The 17,341-nt window shown below is 40.5% G+C and overlaps 2 protein-coding genes across 5 annotated transcripts in view; both read left to right on the top strand.

The window, feature by feature from the left end:
* LOC142151060 (uncharacterized) overlaps positions 1 to 9,587 on the top strand; it is a 32,484-nt gene extending 22,897 nt beyond the window's left edge. Inside the window, exons 2-5 of one of the 3 annotated variants that reach the window (XM_075206355.1) lie at positions 2,983 to 3,170; positions 3,279 to 3,357; positions 3,739 to 3,838; positions 5,829 to 9,587. In XM_075206355.1, the coding sequence (XP_075062456.1) occupies positions 3,835 to 3,838; positions 5,829 to 7,054 (1,230 nt within the window). In that variant the 5' untranslated portion in view covers positions 2,983 to 3,170; positions 3,279 to 3,357; positions 3,739 to 3,834 and the 3' untranslated portion in view covers positions 7,055 to 9,587. Of the gene's footprint in view, positions 1 to 2,982; positions 3,171 to 3,278; positions 3,358 to 3,738; positions 3,839 to 5,825 lie in introns of all 3 variants that reach the window. The other 2 variants (XM_075206354.1, XM_075206352.1) reach the window with 2 other exon arrangements.
* Positions 1 to 17,341, top strand: part of LOC142151050 (uncharacterized) — a 60,127-nt gene that overhangs the window by 22,851 nt on the left and 19,935 nt on the right. The window lies entirely within an intron of this gene.

Below are 17,341 nucleotides of genomic sequence, written 5' to 3'. Positions count from 1 at the left end.
ACACACTGTGTATTATATCCATATTATATTATGTTATTTTTATATAGAGGAGAGGGGTCTGTACAGTGATATATGAGGAGGAATAAGACAGCTCCCAGCACACACTGTATATTATATACATATTATATTATGATATTATTATATAGAGGAGCAGGGTCTGTACAGTGATATATGAGGAGGAATAAGACAGCTCCCAACACACACTGTGTATTATATACATATTATATTATGTTATTATTATATAGAGGAGAGGGGTCTGTACAGTGATATATGAGGAGGAATAAGACAGCTCTCAGCACACACTGTGTATTATATCCATATAATATATTATTATTATATAGAGGGGTCTGTACAGTGATATATGAGGAGGAATAAGACAGCTCCCAGCACACACTGTGTATTATATCCATATTATATTATTATTATATAGAGGGGAGGGGTCTGTACAGTGATATATGAGAAGCAATAAGACAGCTCCCAGCACATACTGTGTATTATATGTATATTATATTATATTATTATATAGAGGGGAGGAGTCTGTACAGTGATATATGAGGAGGAATAAGACAGCTCCCAGCACACACTGTGTATTATATCCATATTATATTATTATTATATAGAGGGGAGGGGTCTGTACAGTGATATATGAGGAGGAATAAGACATTTCACAGCGCACAGTGTGTATTATATCATGTTATTATTATATAGGGGAGAGGGGTCTGTACAGTGATATATGAGGAGGAATAAGACAGCTCCCAGCACACACTGTGTATTATATCCATATTATATTATGTAATCTGGAAGCCAGAATTTTAGCGTAAAGTTTCAAGTCAACGTTAAGCGACGATATTGGCCTGTAGCTAGCACAGAGAGAATAGTCTTTCCCCGTCTTAAGAATAGCAGTAATGTTAGCCCTAGTGGTAGCGGAGTCAAAGGAAGCCCCCTCATGCACTTCATTAAAGAATTTTGTCAGGTGCGGACCGAGAACCTTGAGGTCTTTCCTAAGCCTATGCACCATTGTAGTATCCCTTCTCCGAATTCTTTCTTTTTTATTAATGACTATTTGGAGATAAGGCGTCCAGAGCTGTACAGAATACTCAAAAGTGAGGTCTTACCAGTGACTTATAAAGTGGCAACTGGATATGAGAAAAGAGTGCACCCCTCTAATGAAACCTAATCAGACAGGTGACTCTTTACTGTAAAAATAGAGGATTGGCCCATATCTGGTGCCCACTATGTATTTTTTTTTTCTATAAGCAAAATAAGCTTCCTTTTACTAATATCTCTTCAAGTACCACCAAGTAAAGAAGTAAAATTTTTGCTGGTTTTTCCCCCTGCTGACTACACTGTTTGCTTACATTCATTGCATCTGAAACTAGGACTCCGAGGTCTCTCTCTGTTGTTGACATTACATTCATTCTGTGTTCTATTTTTGGATTTTGTGTCAGACGTTTATTATTTTACATTTTGATGTATTAAATTTAAGGTTCAAACTTTTCTTCTTTTTTTCCCTAAACCACTGCAGCATTTGATTTACTCCTTCTGGGATAGCAGGACTGTCACAAATATATCATTCACAAAATACAAAATCTTCACATGCTTTATTATTACGTTTCACTCAGAGCTCTAATCTTAATTTAGGGATTAAGCTGCTGATGTGTACAAAGAAGTTATAGGAAAGGTCACTATTGGGAGTGGGTGGGGGATGCTGTAGATAGCGTGTCAATGACTGGGTTAGGAATTCGCCTTTGAGATCATCCACCTTCTGACCGGAGAGGTGAAGTATTCTGGGAATGTCCGAGACATCACTCCTGTCTCTAGTAATGACCCAGGGACCTGACAAGAGAAGTGAGGGATTCTGGGAATGTCTGTGACATCACTCCTGTCTCTAGTAATGAACCAGGGACCTGACAAGAGAAGTGAGGGATTCTGGGAATGTCTGTGACATCACTCCTGTCTATAGTAATGAACCAGTGACCTGACGAGAAGTGAGGGATTTAGGGGATGTCAGAATGACATTTTCTAATTTCTATTAATAAAACGGAGACCTGACTGGAGAGGTGCGGGTTTCTGGGAGACTGCCTTAACCCCTTGATCCTGGTCTCTGAGATGCACCCCCTATGATTTCAGTCAAACACATTCAAGATACATTCCTTAAGTACTTTGGATATTAAGGAGCGTTAGCTCCACAGGCAGTCTATCCCAAAAGTATCAGTCTCACAATCTTCACAGAAGTTGGGATATATTGAATTGCCCACAGTATGTTGTTTTTTCTATCACTGATACATTCAAAAGCATTTGTTGTTTATAGATTTTGCTGTATTTTTAATTGTAATAAAGTTTTACTATTGGGGATGGATTTAACTTTTGTAGACTTTTTTTTCTTTTTTGTGCAAAATTTTCAGGAAGGGCTTAATTTCCAGTTACTGTCCCTGTCCTATATGTGACTGTTTCCTGTATGCCCTGTCTAGTAGAGAGTATATGGCATTTACACCAACTTCCATTTTCAGTGGACTAGTAGACCAGTGATGGCTTACCTGTGACACTCCAGGTGTTGTGAAACTACAAGCCCCAGCATGCTTTGCCAATAGATAACTCGCCGATAGCTGGCAGAGCATGCTGGGACTTGTAGTTTCCCAACACCTGGAGTGTCACAGGTTAGCCATCACTGGACTAGACTCTCTTGGTCCTCTGTTTACACCAGACCCCCCACGGCCTTGTTATCTAGATGTAATCATTACTTTGTCAGTTGATGGATCAATTGGGGCTGACTGCAGAGGACACATAATGATGGGCCCACTTAATGTGGCAGGAGCTGCAAGCCAGGTATGTGCTACATACCATCAGCTTCCCTCTATATAGGAAATGGTGACATATAGGACAGGGATTGTATTTTTACAATAGAATGTTGTATTTTTTGTACAATTGATCCCTCAAAGAACTAACAATTGGCAATTTACCTTTTATTGATATTTCTCTTAGTACACAGTAGTGAAGAATATATTTGGTGAGAGTGTGACACCCAGGAGCCATCTCCGTGTGTCTGGAGGATTGAGCAGGACCCAGAGCCCATCACGGTACCTCCATGTCACTCACTGATACATGACAGGAACAGTGACCAGAAGATCCTGGAACTGACCAACAAGATCATCCAGCTGGTGACTGGAGAGGTGATTGCTGGGAATGGGACATTATACAGTAACATTAGGGGATGTATTTGGATGATAACTATCATTGTGTTGCCAGATTTCTATAAGGTGTCTTATTTTTCCATACAGGAGTGAGAGAATTTAGAAGCAAAGAAGGGTCTGTATAAGGATGTTATGACGGAGAATCACCAGCCCCTTACATTACTTGGTAAGAGGTGACTTTCATTTATTGTAAAGGGGAGAGCAGGTTTTAAGACCACCTAGAAAGACACATTATCTGATCATCATCTATAAACAATGTATTCAGTAACTGTGTGTCTTCTGGAGACTCATATGGAACCAGTAACCAGAATACCTCAAATATCCCTGTCTTCTTTATTTATAAGATTGTACAGAGCAAATTCACTGTATCCTGTAGGAGTATAAGGTAGATGGATTTGAGGGTCTTGCCAAATACCAAAGTGACTTTTCACTATATGAGCTGTAGAGCAGGTGTAGGGGTCTAATACTGACTGATATTCTTTTTAATCTCAAACAATGAAATCAGACATTATTAAGGTGTTATTTTATTGATTTGTGGGCTATTTAGGGTGGAGTCCTGTTAGAAGATATAAAGGAAGAAGAAGAGAAGTGTGTGAGAGGTGATCAACAGTGTAAGAAGGAGGAAATCCCTACAAATATCCGCATGAGTGAGTAATAACTGCTAATTATAGAAAAGAGTTACATATTCTCCTTGTTCAGTCACTACACCAATCTTTTATTCTACATCCTCCTCTGTCAGTATAAATTAATTAGGTAAAAGTCTTTGCCTAATGGGGAGTCAGGAGCCATCAGCCACTATTACACTACTGTTTTCCTCCCCACGTCATATCATTGTGTGCTGCCAGCCCAGACATCTGACCAGTCTCCTCCTCACATCATATCACTGTGTGCTACCAGCCCAGATATCTGACCAGTCTCCTCCTCACATCATATCATTGTGTGCTACCAGCCCAGACATCTGACCAGTCTCCTCCTCACATCATATCACTGTGTGCTACCAGCCCAGAGATCTGACCAGTCTCCTCCTCACATCATATCATTGTGTGCTACCAGCCCAGAGATCTGCCCAGTCTCCTTCTCACATCATATCATTGTGTGCTACCAGCCCAGAGATCTGACCAGTCTCCTCCTCACATCATATCATTGTGTGCTACCAGCCCAGACATCTGACCAGTCTCCTCCTCACATCATATCACTGTGTGCTACCAACCCAGACATCTGACCAGTCTCCTCCTCACATCATATCACTGTGTGCTACTAGCCCAGACATCTGACCAGTCTCCTCCTCACATCATATCATTGTGTGCTACCAGCCCAGAGATCTGACCAGTATCCTCCCCACATCATATCATTGTGTGCTACCAGCCCAGACATCTGACCAGTCTCCTCCTCACATCATATCATTGTGTGTTACCAGCCCAGAGATCTGACCAGTCTCCTCCTCACATCATATCATTGTGTGCTACTAGCCCAGACATCTGACCAGTCTCCTCCTCACATCATATCACTGTGTGCTACCAGCCCAGAGATCTGACCAGTCTCCTCCTCACATCATATCATTGTGTGCTACCAGCCCAGAGATCTGACCAGTCTCCTCATCACATCATATCATTGTGTGCTACCAGCCCAGAGATCTGACCAGTCTCCTCCTCACATCATATCATTGTGTGCTACCAGCCCAGACATCTGACCAGTCTCCTCCTCACATCATATCATTGTGTGCTACCAGCCCAGACATCTGACCAGTCTCCTCCTCCCTTCATATCATTGTGTGGTACCAGCCCAGAGATCTGACCAGTCTCCTCCTCACATCATATCATTGTGTGCTACCAGCTCAGACATGTGACCAGTCTCCTCCTCACATCATATCATTGTGTGCTACCAACCCAGAGGTATGACCAGTCTCCTCCTCACATATCATTGTGTGCTACCAGCCCAGAGATCTGACCAGTCTCCTCCTCACATCATATCACTGTGTGCTACCAGCCCAGAGATCTGACCAGTCTCCTCCTCACATCATATCATTGTGTGCTACTAGCCCAGACATCTGACCAGTCTCCTCCTCATATCATATCATTGTGTGCTACCAACCCAGAGGTATGACCAGTCTCCTCCTCACAACATATCATTGTGTGCTACCAGCCCAGAGATCTGACCAGTCTCCTCCTCACCTCATATCATTCTTTCCCACACCTTGGTGATTCTCTTATATCAGTACAAGGGATGTCGCCATAGTGATTCAATCATGGATCAGTGGGATGAGACACAGTGTAACATTTACCCATAACCCTCCCTATACACTGCCACATGTGACATCTACCCATGATCCTACTTGAGTGTCTTTTTCTCAGTATTTGCATACTAACACTACAGTACTAAAGCCAAATAAAAAGTCTGAATGTTCCTGTTGGTGGGTCTATGTAATGTGATTGGAAATGGAGTTGTGTTATATTTTAAGCCAATGTTTTATCTGTTGAACAAAGACTTATATATGTTGTTTGTAGTACATTTATAATTGTAATAAATTATTCTTTGTTTGCAAATGTAAACTAAACAACTGAACATCTTGAACGACTAATAGTATGAATATTTGTGGGGAATTATAATTTTTTTTCTCTATACCTATGTTTCCAGCAGATGGGTGCAAATCCAGGAAAAACTCAGAGGGACATCTCATTTTGTCTCCAGGTTTTAATATGGAAGATAACAACATCATGCAAAATTCTCCAGGAGAAATTGGCATAATCCGAAATACACATTCAGTACTTTACAATTCAGATATACCATCTGATAGCTCTAATCATAAGGAATGCTCTCCAGATAACTCGAATATGGCTACACAAAGTGCGGCTCATGGCGGTGATAAAATATTTTCCTCTTCTGATCGTGGTCATTTTTTTATGCATCAGTTAATCTTTGATAGACCTCAGGCAGGTGAGAAAACCTTTCCATGTTCTGAGTGTGACAAATGTTTTATACATAAATCATATCTTAGTAGACATCAGAGAATTCACACAGGTGAGAAGCAATTTCCATGTTCTGATTGTGGGGAATGCTATTGTTACAAATCACAACTTATTAGACATCAAAGAACTCATACAGGTGAGAAACCATTTCGATGTTCTGAGTGTGGAAATTGTTTTGCCCATAAATCAGTTCTTGTTCGACATCAGAGAAGTCACACTGGTGTAAAACCATTTTCATGTTCTGAGTGTGGGAAGTGTTTTGCAGATAAACCAAATCTTGTTGTACATCTGAAAATGCACACAAGTGAGAAACCATTTTCATGTTCTGAGTGTGGGAATTGTTTTGCCCGTAAATCCATTCTTGTTAAACATTTTAAAAGTCACACTGGTGAGAAACCATTTTCATGTTCTGAGTGTGGGAAATGTTTTACCCAAAAATCAGTTCTTGCTCAACATCAGAGAATTCACACAGGTGAGAAACCATTTCCATGTTCTGAGTGTGGGAAATGTTTTGCCCAAAAAACAATTCTTGCTCAACATCAGAGAATTCACACTGGTGAAAAACAATTTTCATGTTCTGATTGTGGGAAATGTTTTGGCAAAAAATCAGTTCTTACTCAACATCAGAGAACTCACACAGGTGAGAAACCATTTTCATGTTCTGAGTGTGGGAAATGTTTTGCCCAAAAATCGGTTCTTGTTCAACATCAGAGAATTCACACTGGTGAAAAACAATTCTCATGTTTTGAGTGTGGGAAATATTTTGCCCGAAAATCAGCTCTTACTGAACATCAGAGAAGTCACACTGGTGAAAAACAATTTTCATGTTCTGAGTGTGGGAAAAGTTTTGCTCGTAAAAACATTCTTGTTAGACATAAGAAACTTCACACAAGGTAAAAGTAATTTTTTTGAGCTGACTGAATTGAAAGTTTGCAGCAATACTTTAAATACCGTAAAAGTCTTTGAATTTTATTATTGCAAGTTTCCTCCGTTTACACCGGTATGTTTGGAGCTTAGTAGTTCAGTGTGTCTGTTTGGGTGTTCGGTGTGGAAGAAGCTAATCGTTTCTGTGTTTTTTTTTTTGTTTTTTTTATGCTTTTTTTGTTGCTTGTTTAACATCAAATAAACAGATACCACTCTGCACAATTCTCTACACACTTTTCTTTGATGTAACATTTGCCTGAGAAATGCGACAGGTAAATATATTATCTTTTAAAACTGGGAGGAACAGGATAGAAGGGTAGGCAAAGACGGGATAGGTCACAGAGAAATACTGCTAAAAGGATGTTCTGGTCCTCAGTGGCGTGACATACAAAATAACTATATAGTTCAGTATCCAAGAGTAGGTCCGAAACGAGCACTATTTAGAAGTAGTTTAAACTCTAGTGTGAAGGAAGTATTGGATTTTTGTGGGAGCTAAGTACTAGATAAGTAATAGCGGTAGGCAGTTTCTGTAAACGTTAGTCAACCCAATGTAGCTGTGAGTTTGGTGATCTTATCTTGCTCTGAGTAAACCAGGCCTTCCATGTCCATTTATAAATCTATTCTGCTGAACCACTCCGATATAGAGGGGAGGGGAGGGGAAGGGGGGGGGGGGGGGTCTGTCATACTTCCAGTGCAACGGTTCTATGGATTTTCTGCATTAAGTGTTTCAGCAGTGACTTCTTTTGTGTGAAGATAGGGATTGTTGTGTGTAGAAGAAGCCAGAATTTGGGTCTTCTGAATCTTCGGTATAGAGTATCTGTGTGCAAACCTGAATGGTGTTTTGCCAAAAGGTTGTTATACTTTAGCTTTCCCACCATACAAATGAGGTACAGATTGCAGTGTTGCATCTCCAACAGAGGGATTGGATATTTGGTAAGTTTCTGTACTACTGTGTTATGCTCTTGAATTGCATTTCTACAACCAAAAGAACATATCTTTGCAATTGTAAACTTGAACCAATAATCCTCCTCCAGAATTATATTTAAGTATTTTTACCAAGCCTGACTAGAGTATTTAGCAATAGATTTATATAGAATATAAGCTTTGTAATAATCACATTTTATAGTGTATTTTGCAATAGAATTATCTAGAAGGTAATAGTTATTTAGTTTGTAGTTAAATGAGGTAGAGACATTAAAAAGAGACATTGAAAATGTAATATATTAGATGGTCTTTTAGATATTGTAGTTGCAGTTAGTGAAATTTCATATAGTCATAGCTATTGCATAGCAGTAATGAGAGAGATGGAAAGAGAAAGAGAGAGATGGAAAGAGTAGGATGAGTTCCATCCATTAGGCCTGCAGCCGGGTCTCTCAGGTAACCTGCTACTAATTAGGAGGTGCACCTGAGCAGTGCAGGTAAAAAGCTGCTTCTCAGCCCAGTCTCTCTCTCTGCCTGGGGGACTAAGGGTAGCGAGTCTAATTGAGCTACTTTGCCTGTGACTGAACCATGCTGCACTGTTTATGTTTTGCTTAAGTTTGGTAGTCAGACTTGACATATGTTATGTTAGATCCGGACGGCAAGATCTTTATTTTGAAGTTATCTTTCCTTTTTGTTGCTTAATAAAATTGGCTGAGGCTAGTTGTACTAAAATACCTGGACTTGTGTGAGACAATTGCTGCTGTTTACCTCCATCTACCTCAGGAGATGGTATCCGATTCCCTCACTATATATATATATATTACACTATATGGACAAAAGCATTTGGCCACACCTGTTCGTTGTTGAATTGAGGTGTTTCAATCAAACCCATTGCCAGAGATGTATAAAATCAAGCACCTAGCCATACAGTCTCCATTTCCAAACATTTGTTGACACAAAGTGGGTCGTTCTAAAGAGCTCTGTGACTTCGAGTGTGGTACTGTGATAGGATGCCACCTTTGCAATAAGACGGTTTGTGAAATTTTATCCCTGCTGGATATTACACGGTCAACTGTAAGTTATATTATTAGACAGTGGAAGGGTTTAGGAACAACAGCAACTCAGCCACGAAGTGGAAGACCACATAAAATCATAGAGCGGGGTCAACAACTGCTAAGGTGCACACCCCTCTCCACAGTATATACACATCCATCTCTCCACAGTATATACACAGCCTCTTTCCACAGTATATACACAGCCTCTCTCCACAGTATATACACATCCGTCTCTCCACAGTATATACACAGCCTCTTTCCACAGTATATACACAGCCTCTCTCCACAGTATATACACACCCGTCTCTACAGTATATACACAGCCTCTTTCCACAGTATATACACACTTGTCTCTCTACAGTGTATGTGTACATTTAATGGGAATGTAACTAAATTTTCTATTTACATTTGTTCCAGGTTGAATAAGGTTCTTTGGTTCTTTCGGTTTCAAATAGTTAATGACTCATGAATACAAGATTTATTGTGAAGTTTACCTTTATTTTTTACAATAAACATAACATGGAAGCTAAGTATTTGACTTTTTATTTTAATATGTTCCAAGTAACAGTCAATTTCCAGGACCCCTCTTTCACATGAAAGCTGGAAAAACAATAGGCACCTTTCTTCATCAGGGTCCAGTCATGAAGCAAGGGTCTCTCTGGCTACATTCCAGTGTTATACTCCTTGGAATCAACTTACATATAAGGGTATGAATATATATTCAGACGCACTATTGGTACATTACTGATAAGAAATAATATATTCTCGCTCATGTGCAGAAGCATCTGAGACACCGCCCTGGCATAATATGTGGAGATGTCTCGGCCCAGCCTTTGATCAGATAAGCATTTTACAATACACACAGAAAAGTATGAATACAACAAAATGGAGCTCAGTGGCCATTTTGATAGGCCTGTCACAACATAGGAGAAGAATTCGAAGGTCTCCAAAGATGGAGGTAGGTGTTTAAAGACATACAAAACATAACATGTTTATTAAACAGTAAGTTGAACATTATATTACCATGCGCCTGTATTGAGGTATAGAAAGAACAAAATATTTTTTTCTCCATCTCAAACTACAGAAATATAATTAGTGATGTTTGTTAGAATAACCAGTAACTAGTTCTAAATAATAAAATTTTGGAGTTACTTCCTTGACTACACTACTTTAATAAGATATTTAGGTCTATTATCATGGACATAAGAGCATACTTGTCAACCTTATGTTGGCTGGGCCGGGGAGTTCCTGGAGGGCACGAGGAGTGTATGGACGGAGGGGTGGGGCTTTGCAAATCTAGTCATTTTGGCCCCAGTGACATATTGCCTGTTTGGGGTCTTTTTACAGTGGTAAAAAGCATTACATCACTGGGGGGCCAAAATGACGCGATTTGCGTAGCCCTGTCCCCTCCACCAGTTCATGCCGGCTCTAATTTAGTGAAGTGGACAAATGTGGGAGAATCGCCAACTCTCACGGGATTCCGGGAGACCTACCCGGAATGTGGGAATCTCCCAGACATTCCAGGAGAGTTGGCATGTATGCATAAGAGAGTAGAGTTTTTTTTCCTATGAATTAGCGTAGTATACTGCATTGCAATCCATTTCAGGCAGATGCAACAGTTGACCACTCCCTACAAAGGTGCTGCAGGCTTTATAAGATGGAGGTTCAGGGGAAGGTTTTAAATGGAACACCCTGAATGTAAATTTGTATCACTAGCTTAGGGACTCACCTACAGGAGATGCCTTGACGTCCGGCAGGTGAGCTTAACCCCAATATAGCTATATTGTGCACAAAATTCTCCTTTATGTTTATGCTGACACAGTGATTTTTAAATTCTGTTTGTTTCTGAGCGCCGGACAACATTTTTCTTTTAGATGCAACAGTAAACAGATGATAGAGCACTTTCACAACCCGAAACTTGCCTGTCCAGGAAGGTGATGTTGAACTTTGTACTGGTCTAGACAGGTCACTCCTCGAGGTGTTCCATCTGCAGCAGCTGGGTCCTTCTTTAATCCACAATGAATAGTGAGTGACAGGAACATATGGGAAAAGGCAAAGAGAAAACAATACCTTGTCAGTAAGTGTGAACATCTGTCAGGAAGGATGCAGGCAGATGTGACCGTAAATAGATGATAGAGCACTTTCAAGACCACAAATTTACCTGTCCAGGAAGATGACAGTGAACATGGTACTAGTTCAGACTCGGTCACTCTTCAAGGTCATCTTTATCCAGCCAGTGCAGGTGACTTAGCAGTTAGCACTTCTGCCTTACAGCACCGGGGTCATGAGTTCAATTCCCGACCGTGGTCTTATCTGTGTGGAGTTTGTATGTTCTCCCCGTGTTTGCGTGGGATTCCTTCGGGTGCTCCGGTTTCCTCCCACATTCCAAAAACATACTGGTAGGTTAACTGCTAACAAAATTAACCCTAATTAACCAGTGTGTGTGTGTGTGTATGCTATGGAATTTAGACTGTAAGCCCAAATTGGGCAGGGACTGATGTGAGTGTGTTCTCTGTACAGCGCTGCAGAGACTTTGCACCTCACCTGCAGAAGTTAACATTTCCTGATCATCACCTGCACCTGCCCCACTGCTTTTTTTTTTTTACCCACCACAAACATTGCACATTGCTGGTTATTAATTGTTGTTAACTTGGTCCTGTGTTAACTGTCTATTTCCAGTTTCTGTTCCTGTGCATCTCTGGCTCTACTCATTATCACCATTCCTGCATTTACCCAGCTTCATTTAACTGCTACCTTCCGGTGTCTTATCATCCACATCGTGAGTTTCCTGGGTTCCTGCATAACCAGTATTAATTTGGAGACTATTTCCTTTCACCCATCCACACCCGGATTGTGTTTTTTATTACCTGGACTGAGTATTGTTTATCTCCTGCATTCTTGGATTCTATTTCGTTTTGCTACTAGTGTTTATCCTGCAATAAATTATTACATTCTTCACCAGCTACTGACTCATTTTACTATATTGACAAACACTGAGGTAATCATAACAGTTGCATAGTAGTAGTAGCCCTGAAACCAGGGAAGTTGGGCCCATCCTTTGGTCCTACGTCTATGTATGAGGTCATGTTTGAAATAGGCTTCACCCCTTCCCCAAACAAAGTCTCCTAAGGCTCTCTAAGGGTCTATAAAGAATCTCTATTTGGACGGGTATTATTTGGAGTAAATAAAGCACTCTGTGAAGGGTGTTTATCTATATGATATTGATTTTGCTTTCACTGTCAGTAACCGACTGTTACTGACCACTCCTACTGGTGTCACCTTTCTACCAGACACTCGCCGGCTGCGAATGCCAACTGCGCAATAGTTCTAGGAGAATTCTGCTGCCACCACTAGCCTCCTTTTCGGTGCCTAGAACCACTTATATCTGGGTAGCTGGTATAACTGCTGCAGTGCCTCTTTGTTGTGGGCTGACTGGTACCTCCTGACTGCTTACTATGGATCAGGACTGCTGGATAGCAGGCAGTTTGTTGACACAAACGCTTGGTTCAACACAGGAGAACGGATTAGAGTGTAAGCTCTTATCTGTTGGTCACAGGATACAGCAGGTAATAATCTCAGGCAGAATCTTCAAGCAGTGATGTTTTATTGCTCAAGAGTCCTGACAAGGACTTTTACACACCAGTTAATGGTACTGGTGATCATCCAAATGTTCAGACTGAATGATACATTACATGGACAAACGACTCTTTTTATACAGATTCTGACACGTGTTGGCATGGGGGTAACCCAGTTTAACTTAACAAAATTCACATCAATCTGTGATTTCCTAAATTACTTGCTGGTTGCATTATTCACACAGGTTCTCAGACTCAGGATGAAAAACTACACAGGCAAGAAAATGAACGGCCCCCTTATGTGCATTCAAGCTAAAAAGATGTGTTGGTCACTGAGATGAAAATGTCTAATTAACATGGCACATCCTTTAGAAAAGTTACAAAAATCAAACTTCCTCCAATTTTGCATACAGCCTCAAATCAATACATTTCTAATGCCACAAAGCAGTACATTTGCAATGATATACAGAGGCGCCTGCGCCACTAATTGAAATACATTTCTACAATATGCTATTTCTACATGATCCAGCCACAGTGGTAGAGTTAGATTTATAAAGAATCAATGCAGTTTTGGTTAGGGTAATCCCCAGATACATTGTGGTATGAATGCCATGAAAATGGGATGACCAATTTATTGTGGAATCAGGGACAGTCAGGGCCGGATTAACCATAGGGCTAACTGGGCTACAACCCAGGGGCCTATGGCATCCAGGGGGCCCTTGAAAGTGATCAGCAGCAGTATTGATCGGTCGGGGGCGCCCCCGGCGCGATCAGTGCTGCTGAGCATTTTCACTGCGGTCCTTCTCCGGCGCGCTGTAGTCTCCTTACTGAGGAGATCTCTTGAGTCTCACTCTCACGAGATCTCCTCAGTAAAGAGCGTACAGCGCGCCGGAGAAGGAGGTAAGTGCCGGGGTGGGGGGGGGGGGGGCCCTCACGGGGGAATGGAGGCCCCCTTAGCCCAGGGGCCTCCATTCCCTTAATCTGGCCCTGGGGACAGTGATATTACGTGCGAATTTATACTCTGTGTCCCCTACAGCTATGCAATTTTTGTCTAGGTTGCTCCATATAGCCCTAGCCAGCACCTCCATAGATATAACAAAAACTTCAGGTTGTCCCCTTTCATCATTATCTGGTGCCGTTCATATTAATTAGTGAAGGAAGGAGACAAGGAGTGGGTTTTTGTATAAACCAATATTTTTGTTTGGCAGGGTTGCACACAGTCCTATGCCTTCAAATGTACCTTACATAAACTACCAATTCACCATGTCAAATGCCTTTTTGGCATCAGTGGATATTAACAAAGCAGGAGTGTCTAGGTTTTCTTTAAATGTCTTAGAATATTTAATGAAGAATTCATCACGATCTGGACTTTTACCATTTGGTGTGGAGGCTATAGCTAGTTCTAATTTGTAAATGTGTTGATGCAAGATTGGTCGTTTAGGGAATTCAATTAGATTTAGTCTGGTATATTTGTTCGGTTCATTGCCTCATTGATAGTATCTGTTCTGACATTTCTGATATGACAGTTTAATGTTGTCAGTTAGTAATTTGTTTAGGGCAGCTGTAGCTTCAGTTAAATCTATATAAGTTTTTGGAGAGATTCTATTTGTGCTAAGTTTCGTACGTTTATCTTAACCAGGGTTTCTATTAGTAAGCTCTTTTGTTTTTGAGGAAGGAACTAAGTTGTATGCACTAACTTCATAGGACACATTGTTTGCCTCCCAAATAGTTGTTTTGTAAATTGCATCATTGTCATTAAAGGACATGTACTCACCAATGGCATCAACTATCTATAATTTGTATAAGGCTTTTGTCAAACCGCCAATCCAGCTCTCCCTTTGTCTGTGCAACTTGAAATGGGCACTTAAAACTCACCTAGTCCTCAAATCCTACCATCCATCCATCCACCTAACCATCTCTCCATCCTTGATTTCCTCACCTCTATCTTCCCCGTATCTTTACGCGCTCCTCTTGCGCTTGATCCCCTCCAATGACTCCCTCTTGTGCCTGCTGTCTGTTTTCCCACCCTGTAAGCTCTTACAAGCAGGGCTCTCTTCCCTCCTATCTCTCTATGACTCTCTTCTTATGGTCCATCTTCACTGCACTAGCTATGCTTCAAGCTTTTTGGAGTCTTGGTATTACTCGTTTATTGTTCTGTTCTGTTATACCCTGTATGGTCTACTGTTTCAATTCTGTACAGAGCTGTGGAAATTTTGTGGCTCCTTATAAATAAAGGATAATAATAACAACTAAGTGACCCATGATCAAAGTCTCAAAGGTATATAAATTACCCCCAGGGGGGATTAATGATGTGCGGTTGTCATTAAGTTGAAAGGGCAAATCAATCAAGCTAAATGGTATTGCAAGATCAATGTGAAGAAGGGTATGTTGAGTTGTTGTATGGAGAGTATCACACATCAAAAATGAAGCATTTGGTGAGTTACTAAAGGGGGATCTTCAGGGCTATAATGGGTAGTGTCATAGTGGAAGAGGAATACAAGGTATTAAGAGAAGTCATCAGCCTTGGAATTACAGTGTTTGGTATATATACAGTGCATCTAGTTGACATGTCTAACTACAGCAAGAAAAACAATACCTGTTTGAACTATAAACTCCTCCATTAACAAATGTAGGAACATTTTAAAACAGGATTTACTTTGTGTTGCATGAGGAGGTTATATGAGACCGTTTCAGTGTGTAGCTTATTAGCAAGAAAAAACTTGTTCAAATGAGTTCCTGCCGGTGAGTTGGGGCTAGATGTGGTCCTTTGTCCACCCTTGTTGCGGCTAACAGTTCGCCACTTCAGAGCATAGGAGACTACTGATGGAACAAGTTGTGAATAGGAGGTAAGCCTGTCGGGTAAACATACTTTGTCTAGTTCTAGGATTTCGCAAAATGTATCTAGATGATCCGGGTCTTTTAAGGAGGCCATTATATTGGACTTGTAATCCACATTTGAAATGGATGTTTTTGTTCCTGAGAGTGTCTGTTAGAGACCGGAGCCAACATCTCTGTTGACGCATATTCTAGAATAAATCTTGGTCTCTTTGGCTGTCAAAATCTGTACCGTCCAGGCTGATGCGTCCAGCTATTTCCTCTTTTACGATACAATCGTGTAATCACAGAATACATTACACAGTCTGTCTGATTGTAAGTCCCTTGGCCGCAGAGATCTGTGACCATTATCAAATAAAATGTGGCTGCCTGGGCTTTGTTCCAGGATTGCAAAGATTGTTTTCAAGACATCCATGAAACCAGAGGCTGGGACATCTTCAGGGATCCTCTTGACTCATAAATTATTGTACTAGACACCATTATCTAGGTCATCAATATGGAAGCCTTTTGTACCTTCCAGACACACTTATTACAGAAAAGCACATTGATAGGGACATAAATACATCTGAAATAAAGACACACAAATGTGACACATATTACATACAATATCAATGTCCTCTCACTCATGATTTAAGACAAACTTGAGGCTTCAATAAGCAGAATGTTTGGAGAAAACAAAATAACTTAACATTTATTAAATTAGCACTTGCAGCGCTAAGGTTCTGCACATATAACGCACAAGAATTAAGGATGAGTGCCACTCTTTCTTAGAGTGAAGAAGTCCAATGAAGTTAAAGTCCCCCACCGGAACAATGAGGACATCATTGCTCCAGTCCACTATGATGTCACTGAGGGGATGGAGCTAAGCCACTGCGCTACAGAAAAAAATTGTAGGTAGGCGGGGAGGTCACTATAAGTGTGATCACTGGACATTAACCCCTAAGCTACAGAAATCATTAAGTAGTTCAGCGATGGTAGAAGATCTCCTCATCCTGGCTTCAATAAATTCAGGGCCATACTCTTTCAAATGATGTGGTCCTTAGTAGATATTGTTTGGTGATCACCAGACACTAACTCCATACACTACAGAAAACATTAAGGAGCCCAGTATGTGGGAGGGGTTTTGTAACACCCAACCTGGCTCCAAGAAACTATGGTAAGCCCTCATTTGATAGAGTAAAGCCCTCTCTTTCATATGATGTGCCCCCTTAACAGTTAATTTCTGATGATCGCCAGACAATAACACACTACATTTCAGAAAGAGTTAAGAAATCCAGAGATTGGAAGAGGTGGCCTAATGAGAGACATCTGGGTCTAATGCCCAGATGTCTTTCATACTGGCTTTAATAAACACAGTGTTCACTTAATTTGATGTGCTAGGTTATCTATTTTTACAAATGGGCTATCTATATTATTCCTTAACCATTTAAACCAAGACCATTGCAAACTAGCAAAAGTAAATGCATTATCATTTTCAAGCACCGATTTTATTTTGAAAACCTATGTGTAGAGTCCCTCTTTTTACTGCTTTAGAAACGTGAATCGAGGCCAAATTAGGAACTATTTTCTGGTGGTGGTTATTTTTAAAGAAAACAACACATTTGCTTTTTGTTCACTTACTGCAATTTCAATAAAAACAAACACTTTTTGTGGGCATTTTTCTGTAGGTTTTCTTTGCAGTGACAGGATATATTAAATTATTGGTATTTTCTGAAAATTCAACGTCTTCTAAAAAAATTCAAGGAATAATATATGTGGGTAATACATAAATAAATTACTGATACTCATGTTGGGATTCGATTGACCCAAAAAGTGAAAAAATAGGCTCAGCACAGGGGTGAGAATATCCAAAATCAGACTATGAATATATCATC

Source organism: Mixophyes fleayi, chromosome 4, assembly GCF_038048845.1.
Source record: "Mixophyes fleayi isolate aMixFle1 chromosome 4, aMixFle1.hap1, whole genome shotgun sequence".
NCBI lineage: Eukaryota > Metazoa > Chordata > Amphibia > Anura > Limnodynastidae > Mixophyes > Mixophyes fleayi.
The sequence above is the reverse complement of the archived record's forward strand: the minus strand, read 5'-3'. Positions and strand labels throughout refer to the sequence as shown.